Source organism: Pleurodeles waltl, chromosome 4_2 (assembly GCF_031143425.1).
Source record: "Pleurodeles waltl isolate 20211129_DDA chromosome 4_2, aPleWal1.hap1.20221129, whole genome shotgun sequence".
In the NCBI taxonomy this organism is placed as follows: Eukaryota; Metazoa; Chordata; class Amphibia; order Caudata; family Salamandridae; genus Pleurodeles; species Pleurodeles waltl.
In genome coordinates this window covers 767,905,042-767,923,143 of record NC_090443.1, presented here as the reverse complement: position 1 = coordinate 767,923,143, position 18,102 = coordinate 767,905,042, and the positions used below count along the sequence as shown (strand labels likewise).

The following is an 18,102-nucleotide window of genomic DNA, read 5'->3' as shown; positions in this document are numbered from 1 at the left end:
TTTGGGTACAGGCACGTTTTTTTTTTTTTTTTTTTACAAATTAAACATTGGATAAACATTTCTGCTAAGGAACTCCTTTGTGGGGGAGGAGTAGCAGGAGAGGGGGGGGGGGGGGGGGGTGGGCAATACCTCAACCCAGTCTATGCAGCAGTTGACACTGGATGGCTCACTGCTGTGCTGTGAGTGTCATGCTCCCAGCCCTTTGTTACATTGAACCTGGTGGACAGCGTCTTCACACCTGCGCTTCAGCCATTAACATTGCAAGAGAGGCTTACAAGAGAACATCTTACCCCTCGAATTTTGCGGAGGGCGGGTTATAACAAAGTATTGGGACACGGAAGGTTTTCTGTTTGAAAGAAGAAACACAAAGGGCCATATGTACGAGCACATTTTCCCATTGACACAGAATGGGAAAAACCCTTTGCTACATCTGGCCCTAAATGGAAATCTTTCAATCCAATTCATGCATGTTCTGTTTTTAGTAGACACGGGGAAAGGAAAACTTCTATTCTTAGACCTGTAAAAAAACACGGTATGCCGACCACTTTATATCTTTCAAAGTGTAAAAATCAGCGTACAATTGCGAGACACGTGGAAATAAAATTACATTTACATCCCTACCTAAATGCGCATCCCTAGTGAAAGGCAAGTCTCCAAATATGTCTGTAAAAATAATGCTATTTCTGTGCATGCATTAGCGAAAGGGTATTACTGAAATGCGGACAATGTGGACGAGACTGCATGTGTTCTTTCCATAAGTTAATTTTCTTAGCTAAACTACTTGTGAAGACATTCTAATAAAAGCTGCAAGCACAAGTGGCATTGGGTCCTAACAAGTAGCCCCTTGCTTTTGTAAGAATAGTCAAATTCCGGCTTTATTTTTTGCATTCTACAAACTTTAGTTTTGCTTTTACTGTTACAAATACAGGATTTAAAGCATCAAAATGCTAAAAAAAAAAGAAAACGAGAAAGGTGGTGTGAGCTGATTATTGATAACTTCAGAACGAATTTATGACTATACAAGCATGCCTTTACCATGCCTTGGCTAGGCATGCCTTTACCACTCATCCTTTAACACCCAATATCCTTGCCACACAATTTAAGGTAACTTAACATATACATATATATGTACACACACCTATATATACAGATGTATGATAATGTAATTTAAAATTATTTTTTTGAGGGAGACCCCACAAACTAATGTAGAAACCTGAATTCCTAAAATAATTTTAAAGCCTCCTTTTTTAAATTACCCTTACCACCCTTTATCCATTCCATCCCTAAACCCTAAAAATACCCTTACCACCCTATATCCCTACCCACCCCTAAACTCTAAATATACCTTGCTATTTTATTGTACACTTCTAGCCCCTAAAATACCCTTACCACCATATACCATATACTCCTGTCCATCCCTAAACACTAAAAATACCTTTACCAGCATATACCCCTAGCCACCACTAAATCCTAAAACTACCTTTAGCACCCTATACACTTGCCCACCCCTAAACTCTAAAAATAACCATACAATCCTATACTGTTAAACACCCCATAACACTAAAAATACAATAAGCATCCTATAGCCCTACTCACCGCTAAACCCTAAAAATACCTTTACCACACTATGGGGGTCATTTTGACCTTGGCGGACGGCGGAGGCCGTCCGCCAAGGTACCGCTGCTGAATGACCGCACCGCGGTCAAAAGACCGCGGCGGCCATTCAGACATTTCCTCTGGGCCGGCGGGCGCTCTCCAAAAGAGCACCCGCCGGCCCAGAGGTAATGCCCCTGCAACGAGGACGCCGGCTCAGAATTGAGCCGGCGTAGTTGCAGGGGTGCGACGGGTGCAGTTGCACCAGTCGCGTATTTCAGTGTCTGCTTAGCAGACACTGAAATACTTTGCGGGGCCCTCTTATGGGGGCCCCGAGGCACCCCCTACTGCCATCCTGTTCCTGGCGGGAGACCCGCCAGGAACAGGATGGCGGTAGGGGGTGTCAGAATCCCCATGGCTGCGGAGCGCGCTCCGCAGCCATGGAGGATTCACAAGGGCAGTGGTAAACCGGCGGGAGACCGCCGGTTTACCCTTTCTGGCCGCGGCTGAACCGCCGCGGTCAGAATGCCCTCGGGAGCACCGCCAGCCTGTTGGCGGTGCTCCCGTGGTCGGTGACCCTGGCGGTCACCGGCCGCCAGGGTCAGAATGACCCCCTATATCCTTACCCACTCCTAAACCCTAAAAAATCTCTTACCATCATTTACCCCTAACGACCCACAAACATTAAAAAATACCTTTACCAGCATATACCCCTTGCCACTCCTCAATCCTAAAACTACCCTTACCACCCTTACCACCCCTAAACCCTAAAAATACCATTAGCACCCTATAACTTTACGAACCCCAAATCCTAAAATTCCCTTACTACCATATATCCCATTTCCTCCCCTAAACCCTAAAAATAACCTTAACACCGTATATCCCTACCCACCCCTAAAACCTAAAGATACCCTTACCACCTTATACCCTTCACCACCCAAACTCAAAAAAAACCTTACCACCCTGTATCCTTACTCATGCCTGAACCTTTATCTACCCATAAATCCTAAAACTACCCTTATCACTCTATATCCTTACGCATCCCTAGACCTTAAAAACACCCTTCTCATTGTATATCCCACCCATCCCTAAACTCTAAAAATAACTATACCATCCTATACCTTTAAACACCCCTAAACATTAGAAGTACCCTACCCATCCTATACTCCTACTAACCGCTAAACCCTAAAAATACCCTTACCATGTTATGGGCCAGATGTACTGTGCTTTTTCCTGGTCGCAACGGCCTGATTCATAAAATAAGGCCGTTGGTGACCAAAAAAAAGCATTTCTGGCTGGACAGACCCCATTTTGCGATTCGGTAATCCATTACCGAATTGCAAAATGTTTTTGCGAGTCGCTATTAGGAAGGGGTGTACCAAGGACATCTCTTGCTAATAGCAAGTTGCAGTGCCATGTAAGATTGTTTTGCGACCGTGAAGGCGGAAACGGTACCTCTTACCCTTTGCGAATGCAAGCAAAAATATTTTCTGTGAGACCACTGCCTACTTTGAAAAAAATGAAAAGAAAACCTTTTATTTTTTTGTTTGAAATACAGCCTGTTTTTCGGTAAGGAAAACGGGCTGCATTTAGAAAAACTGCTTTATTTAAAAAGCAGTCATGGGCAAGGTAGTCTGCTCTCCCCAGCAGGCCACCATCCCAGTGAGTGTGGCCATTTCCCAATTGGGTCGTAAATTGCAACTTACCTCATTAATATTGATGAGGTAGGTCTTTGCGACCCATTTTGGAATCACTAAATGTGTCTGAGACACATTTGTACATTTCATTTTGCGAGTCTCTAATTGCAACTTGCAATAAGTCACAATTGAAGACTCTCAAAATGAAATGGTCATACATCTGGCCCTATAAACTTACCAACTCCTAAACTCTAAAAATTCCCTTATCATCATTTACCCCAACCACCCATAAACATTGAAAATACCTTTACCAGCATATACCCTTAGCCACCCCTAAACATTAAAAATGCCTTTACCACCCTATACCCTGCTAAACCCTAAAACTACCCTTACCACCCTATACCTCAACCCACCCAAACCCCTAAAAATACAATTTGCACCCTGTAACCTAACCCACCATAAACCCTAAAAATACCCATACTACCCTGTACCCCTAAACCCTAAAAATACCCCTACTCATCCCTAAAACCTAGAACTACCCTTACCCCCTTATACCCTTTATCCACCTTTAAACCCTACAAATACTCATGCCTTCCTGCCCTTACACACCAATTAATCCTAAAAATAACCTAGCCACCCTGTACTTTATCTAGTACTCTAACTTCATGCAAAGCAAGAACCCATTAGTTTAGTAAATCTGGCTTTGTTGTGAATCCAGGTGTCTTTGCACTGTTCTCAACCCATTAGATCCACACCGCATCAGTGGGCTGGTGCTCAGTCCATTATATGTGGGAAAGATGATTGAATCCCTCTTAATGCCATGCAAGCACATAATCAGAACGTTAACAAATCATAGCTGTGTTTCTAATATGTACTCTCTACATTTAATTCACTAACGGAGTGCTTCAGTGTTAGTGTGTGAGCTTTAGGTGCTGTAGCCTACTTGCATTCAGAAACAGATACACAACTACTTTTTTTTGCATCTGCATGCATATCCATTATATGTCTCTCTCCTTTTAGAAAGTCAAAAAGGAGATAAAAAAGCAGAAACACAACAACAAGCCAGACAGGTTCCCCGCACACCTGCTGCTGCCTTTCACCCTCTGAGCCTGTCTGGCTCGTTGTGTTTGAGGCCCTCCTCCACCCGGAGAGTCCCCCCTGCGCCTCATCCATGGTAGCCTCATAGTTGCCTTATGTCACTCTCTCTGCTGCCTTCTGACTTCTCTGTGCCCTTTTTTTGCCTTTTTTGCTCTGTTGCCTTTCTTTGATTTTTTTACTCCTTTTTTGCCCTTTTTTTCCTCCGTTCCCTGCGCCTCCCCTGATGCTGCTGCCCCTTCGGCCCCACCCCCTCCCAACGCTGTGTTTCCTGACCTCCCGCCCCCCAACTTAGCGACCCCTCCCATCTACCTCCCCTTCTTAATGGCAGCTGCTGAGTAGTAATAGGAGCGACTTCACTGACCTCTGGTCAGTGCTAGCATCGCTCCCCCCACGCAGCTCCACCTGCTACTGCCTTTCACTCTCCGAGCCTGCCTGGCTTGTTGTGCTCGACGCCCTCCTCTTCCCACAGGCTCCCACTTGCACTTCATCCATGGTGGCCTAGTGGTTGGCTTCTGTCTCTCTCTGCTGCCTTCTGCCTTTTCTATGCTCTTATTCTGCCTTCTGTACTCTGTTGCGTTTCTTTCTGTTCTTTTAACTCCATTTTGCCTTTTTCTCTCCATTCCCCATGCCTCCCCTACTGCTGCTGCCCCTGAGGCCCTGCCCCTCTCCCAAAGCTGAGTTTTATGCCCTCCCGCCTCCCAGCTTAGCGAACCCTCCCATTTCCCTCCCCTTCTTAATGGCGGCCGCTGTGCAGTGATAGGAACAACTTCACTGACCTCTGGTCAGCGCTAGCATCGCTCCCCCGCACAGTTCCTCCTGCTGCTGCTTTTGCCTTTCAACCTCTGAGCCTGCCTGGATTGTTATGTTTGAGCCCCTCCCCCATCCGCAGGCTGCCGCCTTAGCCTCATCCCTGGTGGCCCACTGATTGCCTTCTGTCTCTCTCTGCTGCCTTCTGCCTTTTCTGTGCCCTTTTTCTGCTATTTTTTGCTCTGTTGCCTTTCTTTTGTTTTTAACTCCTTTTTGCCTTTTTCCCTCTGTTCTCCATCCCTTATGCCACCCCTGCCGATCCTGCAGCCCCGCCCCAACCCCCCAGTGCTGTGTTTCCCAGCCTCCCAGCTTGGCGACCCTCCCATCTCTCTCCCATTCTTAATGGTGGCCGCACATTGGGTGTGCCACTAGAAAGCCCGTTTGCACCCAACCGTGCCCAGTGCCATGGACCCTGGTATCATCCACAGATATGACGCCAGGACCCTACATGTCCTCAACACCAGAGTCTCAACCGCTGCCATTGCACCTCATCCGAAGAAACCCAAGGCCCGTTTTCCTGCCGAAACTGTACCTTCACTTGTCCTTGCACCCTAAACACCCCCTCCGCTGGACCTCCTGGACACCTCAGATGTATACTACTCAACACTCACTCCCTCATCAAGCATGCAATAGAAGTTTGGGACCTCCTCGACTCCATCGGCCTGACATCGTCTTCCTCAGGGAGACCTGGATCACCACCTCCTCAGCTCCGGACATCAGCACTGACGTCTTCTACGGCTACAAGATCATACATCAAGACTGCATCAACCGACGTGGAGGAGGTGTCGCCATCGTCCACAAAGTCACTCCGACCAGTGTCGATATCCAGAACCCCATCACTGAACACCTTCAGTTTTAGTTTCAGATCTAGACTAATCCTAACACCACTCTCCATGGAATGCTGATCTACAGACCCCCCCCCCGGACCCCACCCACCCTTCATCGAAGCACTGGCCAACTTCATCGCCCCCCATGCCCTCACCTCAATAGAATACATAAACCTTGGCGACCTCAACTTTCATCTTGACGACCACAGCGACTCAAACTTCTCTACCCTCATGGAGAACCTCACCACGCTCAGACTCAAGCAACTGGTCAACCTCCCCACGCGCTCAGCAGGACACACCCTTGGCCCTGTCTTCTCCGCCGGAAACCACATCTTCTTCTCACACTAATCTGAACTCCACTGGACTGACCACCATAGCGTCCACTTCTCCTTCACCAAGATGGTTGAACAGCACCAAGCCCACCACCCCCGCGCAGCAACTGGACCAAGGTCACCGAAGCCCAGCTCACCACCAAGCTCCGCCACTCCCCACCACCAGACACTGTGGATGCCACCAACTTGGCCCACAACCTCCACCAATGGATCACAGACTACACCAACACCCTAGCCCCCCTTAGGCAGACACTCATCACCACAGGAGACACAGCTGGTTCTCCCCCAACCTCCAAGAATCCAAGAGTACATGCAGACGACTCAAGAGAAAGTGGAGAAACAGCAAGAGTGCAACAGACCACAAAGCCTTCAAAGACGGCTCATCAGATCAACTAGGAAATCAGCCATTCAGGAGAGACTCAACACCAACGCGCACAACAGCAAGGAACTTTTCACCATTATCAAGGAATTCACAAAACCCGACATGGGCACCACAGACTTCCCCACCCTCCCAACACCTCTGTGACAGTCTCACCACCTTCTTCCACTGGAAAATTCAGGACATCTCCGAAGGATTTGAAAGCAAATGACCACACCCCCCAGCCCACCAGCACCACCAGGACCCTTATCATTAACCAATCTTGGAACACTGGACCATCCTCACCCCGGAAAACACCGTCAAACTCATGAACACCACTCACTTTGGGGCACCATCGGACCCATGCCCCCACCACATCTTTAATCAAGCCTGCACCATCATCGCTCCCGAGCTATGCTGCACCATCAACTGCTCCATCGAAACTGCCATCTGTCAGGTGCCTGGAAACATGTGGAGATAAAACCCCTCCTGAAGAAACCTTCCACAGACCCTACGGAGCTGAAAAACTACACATCTCACTGCTCCCTTTTGCAGCCATGGTAACCGAAAAGCAATCAACGGACAGCTTACAGAGTTCATTGAAGCCAACCACATCCTCAATCCCTCCCAATCTGGATTCCTGAGCAATGACAGCACAGACACAGATGACATCCGCACCCTAGTGGACAGTGGTGAGACAGCTGCCCTCATCCTCCTCAACCTGTCCGCCACGTTCGACACCGTCTCCCAACCCACCCTGTGACCCAAACTACACACCGCTGGCATCTGAGGCAGAGCCCTGGAATAGATCCATTCCTTCCTCACCAGCTGAACCCAGAGAGTCAGGCTCCCACCTTTCACCTCGAAGCTGACGGAAACCAGATACGGAGTTCCCCAGAGCTCCCCCCTAAGCTCCACCCTCTTCAACATCTAAATGACCCCGCTCACCAAGATTATAAGACACCACAAGCTCAACATCGTCTCATACTCTGATTACCCAGAGTTCATTCTCTCCCTCACAGACGGACCATGAGCAGCCAAAAAGAACTTTCACAACGGAATGAAGGCAGTCACCGACTGGATGAGGGACAGCTACCTCAAGCTCAACTCGGACAAGACGGAGATCCTCAGCCTGGGGCCCGCCACTTCCGCCTGGGACGACTCTTGGTGACTCAGTAACCTTGGAACTGCCCCACCTCCGACCAACCACGTCCGCAATTTCAGCATCTTTCCTGACTCATCACTGTCCATGGCCCGCCAAGTCAACGCTGTCTCCTCGTCATCCTTTCACACCCTTTGCCTGCTCCAGAAGATCTTCAAGTGGATCCCCATTGACACAAGGAGAACAGTCACCCAGGCACTGGTCAGCAGTAAACTCGACTACGACAATGCATTCCATGCCGGAATCAACTCCAAGTAAAACTCCAGAGAATACAGAACGCCACAGCCAGACGGATCCTGGACATCCCTGCCACAGCCACATCTTCGCCCACCTGAGAGACCTACACTGGCTCCCCGTCAACATACTGTACACATCACCTTCAAACTCCTAACCCACGAATACAAGGTCCTCCACAATGTCGGACCTGTCTACCTCAACCACTGCCTCTCCTTCTACAGACCAGTGGGACCACAACCTACTCTGAAAAAATATTTTTGCATGCATTCACAAAGGGGATAGGGTCCCATGGGATCAAATAGGGATTGCGACTCTCTATTAGGAAGGGGCGTTCCAAGGGCGTCTGTTTCTAATAGCGACTCGCAGGCCCATGTACGGTTGTTTTGTGACCATGAATGTGGTGGCAAAACAATCGCAGGGCCCCTTCCCCCCTATGTGAATCGGGGCACCAACATTTTTTCAGAGCAGGCAGTGGTCCCACGGACCACTGCCTGCTTTGAAAAAATGAAACCGAAATATTTCATTTTTATTTTTTAAATGCACCCCGTTTTCCTTTAAGGAAAACGGGTGGATTTCCCCCCCAAAAAAAGGGCTTGATTTAAAAAGGAGTCACAGAAATGGCGGGCTGCTGACCCCAGAATGCCACCATCCCTGTGAGTGCAGACATTCCCAAATGGGTCCCAAATTGTGACCTGCCTCATGAATAGTAATAAGCAAGACCTCTTGCGACCCGTTTGGGAATTGCAAACAATATTAAAAACACTGTTGTACATAGCATCTTGTGATTACCTAATAGCGAATCACAAAAATTTGCTATTAAGAAAATTACAAACCTTATGCTACATACATCTGGCCCTAAATGTTATTTTCCTCAAACAGCAGCTTTATACTCAGATTGCACTTGAGTGATAGATTAATGGGTTAAGATCAGGGTTTTTTATAACAGTATGTAAAACTGAAACTAAGCAAACAATGGCCAAGGTTATAGGCCTTGCCTTTTGCCAGTGGTTTTAGCCATGCTCTATGGTACCCCCTGAAGTGGTGCACCATGACAAAAAAAAAAACTAAAGGAAGCATATGACTCTGCCGGCGACGTCATTTTGTAGGTGCCCACACCAAGCTTTCATGTGCCTACAAAATTGTGTGAGTTTTCTTTTTTTGTTTTTGTTTACCAAGCCGAGTGAGGTCTGTAAGAAAATAGAAAACAAAAGCACCATGAGCAGGTGGGAGGAAGCATTGCTGGTGGGGGAAGCAACATGGGGGTTTGATTCACAATAGGTGGGGGTAAGGAAGCAACAAAAGGGTGGGGTCAGCAACATGGTGGTGAGCAGAAGCAACACAGGAATGGATTGGGGAGGCAACATGGACTGTGCACGGAGAGAAGGAAGCAGAGAGAGAGAGGAATGTGGAGTTGGGGAAAGCAAACGGACAAGAGCATAACATGGAGATACAGGGGAGAAGCACTCAGGTGAGAAAGAGATACGGAGTAGACAAGCACTTGAAGGCAAGCCCATCATGGAGAGGGGTTGGGAGAAGTACAAAGACAGAGAGAAAGCATCACAAGTGTGACAGAGGGGGAAGTTACATGAGGGAGACTGCTGCAAAACACATGCGCTCTCAAGGTGTTCTTGAAAAGAAAAAAGTAGCACTTGAAAAGAGCTCAGTGGAAGGCCACATGTAATGTGTCCATGCTCCACGGGAGAGACAAACCCATGAAGAGAAAGTAACACCCACACAAGCTAACAAATAAGAAGCAAACATATGAGAGTGGCAATGAAGCCAACCAATTGTGAGCAATTGGCAGGCTTCAAGCCCACTGTTAGCTGACAATACGTCTCACAACAGGCATTCGATGTCTACCAGAGGAGACCTAACAAAAGACTTCAGTGGGAAAAAAAAATATTTTGCGTGTTTCATTAATAGTCACATAATTTCTGTCCTTACAAATGCAATCCATTTCCATTTTTTGGGTAGCATTGGAAGAGAAATACTTCCAGTCAATGACCGGCACAGGTACTCTTGAGCGCTTCTTTTTGCATGTGTGTATATGTACGTATCCTTTCTAATCAACACCCATTTGCCATCTGTCCTTGCCCTGGAGAGGGTGTGTGTGGGAGTAGACGGCCTGTTATGAACCTCTGATGTAACCTCTACAGGAAGCGCACATTCACAGATTCGGGTGCATAAAATGCTTTATTTAAGTGCTGTATGAGTGCAGCTTCAATGTTATTTGGCTTTAGACAAGACTCTTGATCCCAGTGGGCATAGTTACCATTACCAATGTATTTACGTGACAAGGGCCAAAGTCAGTGAAAAAAGACTACTCCACGTCCTTATAGTGTCTTCTGTCTATGTCGTACATAGAAACAACACAAACAGTATTATGCTAGATCATGATAAGTATTCGCTCCAAGTGTATGAGTGTTATTGGACAACATAAAGGATAAAACATTTGTTTACAGATAGGTAACCCAAGAGTTCTGCACATCTATCTGTTACTAAAATTACATAAGAACGTCTGTGATTCGGCCCATTACATGTCCGGTTGGCTGGTTATGCCAAACAATTGGCCAGTATTTGATTTATTTCTTGTAACCTGTAGTCTGTCTTTACCATCTTTTGTGAAAGATGCAGGAGAATTGTTTAAGGAAACTACAATCCAACAGGTCAACGAAGAAAAACAATTGATTACGTGTACCAGTGCTTAATTTGTGCTTGTTGTTTCTGGTGCTGAGCACCAGCACTTATTTTTGAGGGCCGGGGCTTGCTCTCGGGACATACTTCAGTGACACCAATCATTCAGTGTAAAAGGTCACTTATTTAGGACAGGATTGTAACGATAATGAATAACTTTAACTTTTCAATGGGAAACCCCAACTTTAATAAAGCCCACCCTTTAACATTTCCTCGCTCATCTTTTCTCTCAAAACCCACATTTTTTGCTTCCATTCCCCTACACACTCCCCTTTCCCTTTCATGCCCTACTTGCTTCGTGCATCCCCCACACTCTGATCCTTCACCTGCTTGTTTTTCCCATGGAAGGGTGGCCAAGCCCGCATCTGACTCTCCACCCTCCCCCATCTACTGCCGTCCAGCACAAACCCACTTGGCGTTTTGCTGTCCTGCCAAAGAAGAAAAAAAACACACTACTGCAACCTGATTGGTTTACACCTGCTCTCTGAACCACATCTTCTCTCCCCACGAGTCCCCCACCAATAACCTCAGATCTGTCAGATAATATGCGTTCCCCAACTCAGAAAAGTGCACTCCGTTTGCTCCGTGATGTCTTCATGTTTTAAAACCTTTATCCCATGGGCCCAACAGAAAAACCTCATAGCTCCATGCTTGACGGCCCCTCTCCATGCTCGTCGAGGCACAAACTCAGTCCAGACCAAGCAGGTACCATGCAACCTCTGTTTGAGGAGCTCCACGTCTCTCTGCATGTATTGCAGTAGTGTGAGCCCTGACAGTTTCACAAGGTCGTTTTCCCCCAGATGGATCAACAGCAAATCGGGACAACCCCAGTTCAGCAAGCTAGAAGTAATGAACGGAAGCAGATTTCCCCACCTCATGCCTCTTTTGCCCCACCAGACAACTTCATGTTGACTACTAGGGAGTCCCAAAGCCCGTCCATAAATCTGCCTTTCCGCAAAATTCGCCGCCCAGTGGATAAAGAAATGGACCAGCCATGTGACCATCTTGTCCTTCCGTGGGCCGGACACACCCCCCTCAAAGAAAAAGAACTGTAACAGTGGTCTCAAAATTTGAACCCACACCCCAACCGCGTGCTAAACTTGACTAGCCAACACAGTTCCAAACCAACAAGCCCTTCTACGGCCTCACATAGCGCTTGCAGCATCTAGACTTCCACCTCCCTATAGCCCTTATCTTTGCTCAGTCCCAACCCAAATGCGCTGCAGCAGTAGCTGCCCCAATCCTAAATGAATGTATACCAAAATCAAAAGCATGATGACCCATCCGCCTCAAAGCCATCCTTAACACTTGCAACAACTGGAAACTAGTAAGCTTCGCACCAGACCTATGTACAAAAACTCCATTCTCTCTCGCAAAGCCTCTCACACCATGAAAACTCAGCCATTCCATAACCGGACAAGCTGCAACATTACCACCTTTTTCCAGCCACACCCATTTGCCTTTCCCTAACTGATCAGTCTTAGAGCGCGTGAGCCAAATACCCAAATGATCCCCATGCAGGCAAACCTCCCCGACCTGCACACCAACCCCTCCAGCATTTCCTCCACCTTAGGTGCTGGCAGTCTGGCGACCAAAGCGTTCGCATCCAATTCTATACCCAAAAAAGTTAACACAGACTGTGGCCCTTCTGTCTTCTCGGGAACCAAAGGCACTCCCACCTGTTGAGATAATTCTTGAAAAGCAGTCAGCGCCCTCCCACAAGCCCCAGAACTAGCTATACCTACAAAAAGAAAATCACCCAAATAGTGTGTCACCGTACGATGACTACTCTTTTTGACAAAAAAAAAACGACTGTAGAAAGGTACTGAATGCTTCAAAAAGTACAAAAGAAATGGCGCAACCCATAGGGAGGACCCTGTCTACATAATTTGCCCCATCAAATTGCATACCCAACAAATCAAAATTCTCCGGGTGTGTGGGCAGCAGCCTGAAGGGCGATTGGATGTCGCATTTTGCCAACTCCGCACCTTTGCCACACCACCTGACCAACTTGATGGCATCGTCTACGGATGCGCAACCCACTCTAGTGTCTTCAGGTGCAATGAAATCATTAACAGAGGCACCCTCCGGCCATGACAAATGATGAATCAGGCGAAATTCACCTGGTGCCTTTTTTGGCACTACTCCCAAAGGAGATATCATCAAATCCGCACTTGGCCAGTCATAGAAAGGCCCTGCAATTCCACCTAAAAACACCTCTTTAGACACTTTGTCCTGCACCACTTGTGGCATCTCCTTGGCAGACCGCAAATTGTCTGCCCACCGCCTCAGACGTGGACCCTGGTAACCAACCCGAAAACCTTCTCGAAAACCCCATGCTAACTTACAAGCTGTGTCGCTATCTGGGTAGCTATGTAGCTAGGGCAGAAGAGCCTCCAGCCTTATTGGTGTAGGAGCCCTTTGGCGAAGGAGCGCCCTGCATGCCTTTTCCCTTGGATGCTCTCCATTGCTCTGCTGGGCTGGAGAGGGAAAAACATTGTGTAACCGGATGTCAGCCCCGGCAGTTGGAGCAATCATGCTGAAATTTGCAGCGCTGTCTGGAACAGAAACCTTTATTAAAGTTCCAACAGGCTCCTGTTGTGGAAACCGGGGTCCGTTGACCCATGCCCGCCCCTCCTTGGGTGGGACAGGCCTGAAAAGGCATGTAAACCACAGGCAAGCCACTTGCAGTGTGTGTAGACGCCGTGGACTGGGCTGACGCCATCCACTGCATCCACAGTTCTGGGTCTATGCCTCCCCAAGGTTTATCATGATTGACACTCACCCTAGCCCTGAACTCCTCGTCATAACTCAGCGAAACCCCCAAAATGCATCTGGCCTTTCCTTATAGTATATGTCCCTGTCTGGGAACTTCTCGCAGTATATGCTTGCAAACATCAAAAGGCTGAAGTCCAGTTATCCATTCTGATTGGACCTCTCGGCCTACTCGCTAACTCCCACTCCTCTTCCTTGGATCCCTCTTTGGCCTGTATGTCCCTATGTAGGAGGTTAAAAATGTCCACATATTCATGCTTCCATATCCTCGCTTGTTTTATCCGCTACGTGCGAACCAACGGCATCGCCAGACCCATGCATGGAAGCCGCTTCCTGTGTTCCCCCCCATCTTTGTCCTCCGACCCCGTGACCTCCCCAGTCACCTGGCTTCCAGCTTCACTCGCTGCTGTTATAACAGCCTCCTTAGCCTTTGCACTCTCCCCACCCTGCAGGATACATTCCGTAGTTGCATCAGGAACCGAAAAATCAGCTACCCCAATAGACTTACGTGTACATGTCCCACTGAAACCAGAACTGTCCCCCCAGACCGACCACCACTGCCCCTTATCTCTGCCCTGTGGCCCTAAAGGCCATGCAACTTTCTTTGACCTGCGACCACGTGCCAGCCCGTACCGCACCTCCTGTGGCCCGCCAACAGACATGTGATCCTGCAAAATAGAAACAGAAGAAGGGGTTGTGTCGCTCCTGCACCCTCACCCCCCTCCCCTTACCACTGCTCACCTCCACCTCACGAATCTCCATGCTCTCCCACTCATCCATATGGTCCTCATAATCGAGCTCTACCACATCCTCCTCATCCATCTCACACCTGTTGTCAACACCACCCCTCATCCGCAAATTATTCAACAAGTCTTCCTCCAGGCCCTCATGGCGCACACCATTGCTGCGTTGACCCCGATCCAGCGGTGTAGAGAAGGCTGCCGAAGACCCCTCTAGTGCTTCAGACCAACGTGCAGAGGCCATGTTGCGCCCCATTGGCATCACCTTCTTTCTGCCAGTCTCATACGCTGGTATTGTCCATCTGTGGCCGCATGTGCCACTGAGGCTCACCGCGCCGATCAACCCTCCGGCCACACAAGCCTCCTGAGCCCTCCCAACCTCTACCTGCGGCAACCAGACCCAACTACCTGGCCCAGATTCTGGAGGCGGGGGTCCCATCCCTCCGGACCTTCAGCTGCTCTCTTTAGCTGCCTGCCTTGTGCCCCTGCCCCATCTCTGTCCCTATACAGCTGGGCCCACCTCTCTTCTGTCTCCGCCACAATGCGGCGCTGTTCCTGAATCCTGGCCTCCAAGTCCCATGCCTCAACCAAATCCTACCTGCCCTGCCTGCCCCCCCACAACTCTGTCCCTGCTGACACCTCTCCGTCCCCACCCCTGGCCTTCCTGATCTGCCCACTCCCTGCCTTGGCCTTGACAGGCCCACCCCTTGACTTACTTGCACTCTTACCCCTCTTTTTTATTGGGGGCCCGGGGCCCTTCACTAGTGCTGCACCACCCCTGGGGCAAGAAAGATCCAAAGGGGCCAACTCGATACTGGGCCCGGGCAAAACCTGTTCTCCCTGGTCACTGGCCAGTTCAGGACCATCAGCAGTTGGCTGCTCTTGGCTGTCCCCAGGAGCCTCCTCTAATAAAACCTCTGGCCCCCACGTCATCCACTGCATTCTCTTCCCCCTGCCCGGTACCAGACTCATCTGCATCATGTGGAGGGGTGGACGCGCCTCGCGCCCAGCCCCCGCTGCTTTTTTTGGGCTTTTGTGCCCCCCTCCTTTCTGGAGAAGTACACGCGGCTATCACTACCGCTACCCGGCCCGACGTGCTGCGCGTCTGCTGCACCATGCCAACCCAGGCCTGGTCGAGTACACCAGGCCTGAGAAGGCCGGCTCAGCTGGCTTCACCAATAATGCAAAGCGCGGCTCTCACAGCTTCAGTGTCGTGGCCTGTTGCCATGACGCTGGAGCAACAATGCCTTGAAGGTATAACGCTTCTCCGGCAAGGCGGAAAGCCAAATGCTGGTAAATTGAATGGGAAAAAACTTGACTGTACGCTATGTAAAAACCCCTTCCGGCCAAATTCCGCTCCGTGTGATGATCGGTGCGGAAAGAGGCCGATCCCTCCCCCGACCCCTTTTATCCCCCCTTTCCTATTCCCACCTCCATCTACCTGCACCCTATCCCGTCCGCTTGCCATCAATTCCTCCTCCTGAATGTACCGGCGGAGAGGATAGAGCGAGTCTCTCTCTCCGCTGGCCCCTCCATTCTGCCTTAAGCATTTGACACATATGGGAAAGACGGAGGAAGGGAAAAACGAAAAAGCATCACAAAGAAAGAAAGCAGAAAGCTGCAAGAGTGAGCGGAAGGGGCAGGGATTGACTTTATATTGATTGAAGAGGCACAAGATGGCTTCAGGATTACTCTGTCTCAGTATTCCGTGTTCGCACAATTAATTGCAGTAGCTGCGTGTTTAAGAGGAGGGCTTTGGGCACCGGCACCTCTTTATTTACAAATTAAGCACTGACGTGTACTATGGATGTCATTTATTCGTTTGTACACATAATACCATAGACAGATTGATTGGAGAGTTTATGACTGTGACTCTGTGTTTGACAAGTGGTTCCAAGCTAACAAAGAGAAATGTGTAATATTCCACCATATCGGAAAGAGCCAGGAACATGCGGAAGAGCCTGTAATCAATGTGATGCACTCTCACCGTTTTTCTTGTACATTTTATTACGCCATGTTGAAATATATTATTTTCTTGGTTGTTATAGAGTCTGGCATCCTGTTGAACGACACTACAGATTCTGTCACTGTTCTTCAAAATAACCACCAATTGGCATTACCAATAGGCAGGGACACTGGAATTATGCGGCATGAGAGGGCTTAGTAAATTAAATGGTAAGAAAAGGCAAATTATGCGGAATAATGCAGCACACTTTGTAATAATATTACTTCATTATTTAAACATTTCTAAACTTGATAACCCTATCTGAGCATTGGTTGCACCTTTTTAGTACCATTTTAACAACCAAACGTAACAATAAGCAACATAAAGTTGACCAGTCCAGTTTTGCAAATGGCTTTTCACTTCCTGGCAACAAGTGTCACTGCACTTTTAGTAACTTTCGAACAGTTTGAGCAAGAAACATTTTTTTGGGTGAAAATCTGCAGATTATGCGGCAAATTATGGGTTATGTGGCAAATGCAGTAAATCTTGAATTATGTGAAAATCGCCGTGGCCGCACAATCGCTTAATTCCAGTGGCCCTGCCAGTAGGTTTGGATCTGATGTGTTGACGCATACAAAGATAATTTGTGCGTTACTGTGATTGCATGTTTTAGCACATTAAAGCCATTACAGCTCGCTTTAGCAAGCAGCTAAGGCTTGCTTTTACATATTTATTTTGAAAAAGCAGAACAATTCACGTTGAGCATTCATTATATTTTGCACAGGAATGATAACACAGCTTTCAGCAAAACACAATCTACCTTTGAAGACAAGTTTCAGCACAACCCGAGGATTTTTTATACAACTTAGTTTAGATGGAGTAACATTACCCAGTAGACAGCTTCCTTCAGAATTCCTTAAGGTAAAACTATGGACATTGTACATGAATGACGTATAATAAAGATAATTCTCAATATTTGCTATGATATGCCTATAAGATGAATCAATGTCCTGAGAGGCTACCTTAGGGGTCCATGTGCCTGATTTTGATAAGGGTCGTGTGCCAGCCATTCTTCATTAAATCAGGACTGTAACTTTAAAGTTGGTTTCCAACATTGGTTTGCAGCCTTCGAGAACTCTGAAATACGTTTCCCAAACTTTAGATAAAAATAACTTGCATTATTTGTGGATTCTTTTGTTTTTTTAGTATATCTACTAGTTTTCTGCTAGTTATGTGTGAAACCTCACACATTCGATATTTGTAATATTTTCAAAATAATTTGATAATTTTTAACTCGTCTCTGACATTTTCCAACTTTATTTCTTGAAATTGTGATTAAAAACTGTGATGTCATTACCTGGAAATGCTGATACGTAATGTAAAATGTACTGATCCAAACATAGTCAAGCACAAAGCACACAAAACATTGTCTGGTTTTCTAATATATGTTTCTGTTGTAAAACATTTAAATCCTAGTATTGTTTAGAAATTGGGAAACTGAACAACTTAGCCTCTTGCCTTGTTATGTTAGTTTCATGTTAAATTTGTTGAGTTGTGGTGAATCTTTTTACTTAGTTCGATCTTCTTCCCCAGTAGCTCCAACCATGGGAGGAGTTCTGGAGGCGAGGAGGAGTGGGCTCAGATTCGTTTTTAGGTTGTGCATAGCAGCGCTTTTCCAATGTGTTGATATCAATGTGGGCTTTTAATCACACCCACTGCATTCCCATCACTATCATTCGTTTGTAAGGGTTGCCTTTCAAAAATCCTTTGTTATTATTGGTTAATGCTTTACGTTTGTCACTCCTTGGGGCGGTTTTGTTACCGCCTTGGGGACCGACCCTGTTACATGGATAACTGCACATTCGCCGATATGTTTGACTGCTAGCAACATTTTTCC

At 47.6% G+C, this 18,102-nt stretch overlaps 1 protein-coding gene across 1 annotated transcript in view; it reads left to right on the top strand.

Moving 5' to 3' along the window:
* The window catches only part of MSH4 (mutS homolog 4), a 2,042,424-nt gene that overhangs the window by 1,330,590 nt on the left and 693,732 nt on the right, over positions 1–18,102 (top strand). The window contains exon 12 of the mRNA XM_069233217.1: positions 16,990–17,126. Within this exon, the coding sequence (XP_069089318.1) occupies positions 16,990–17,126 (137 nt within the window). The remainder of the gene's footprint in view (positions 1–16,989; positions 17,127–18,102) is intronic.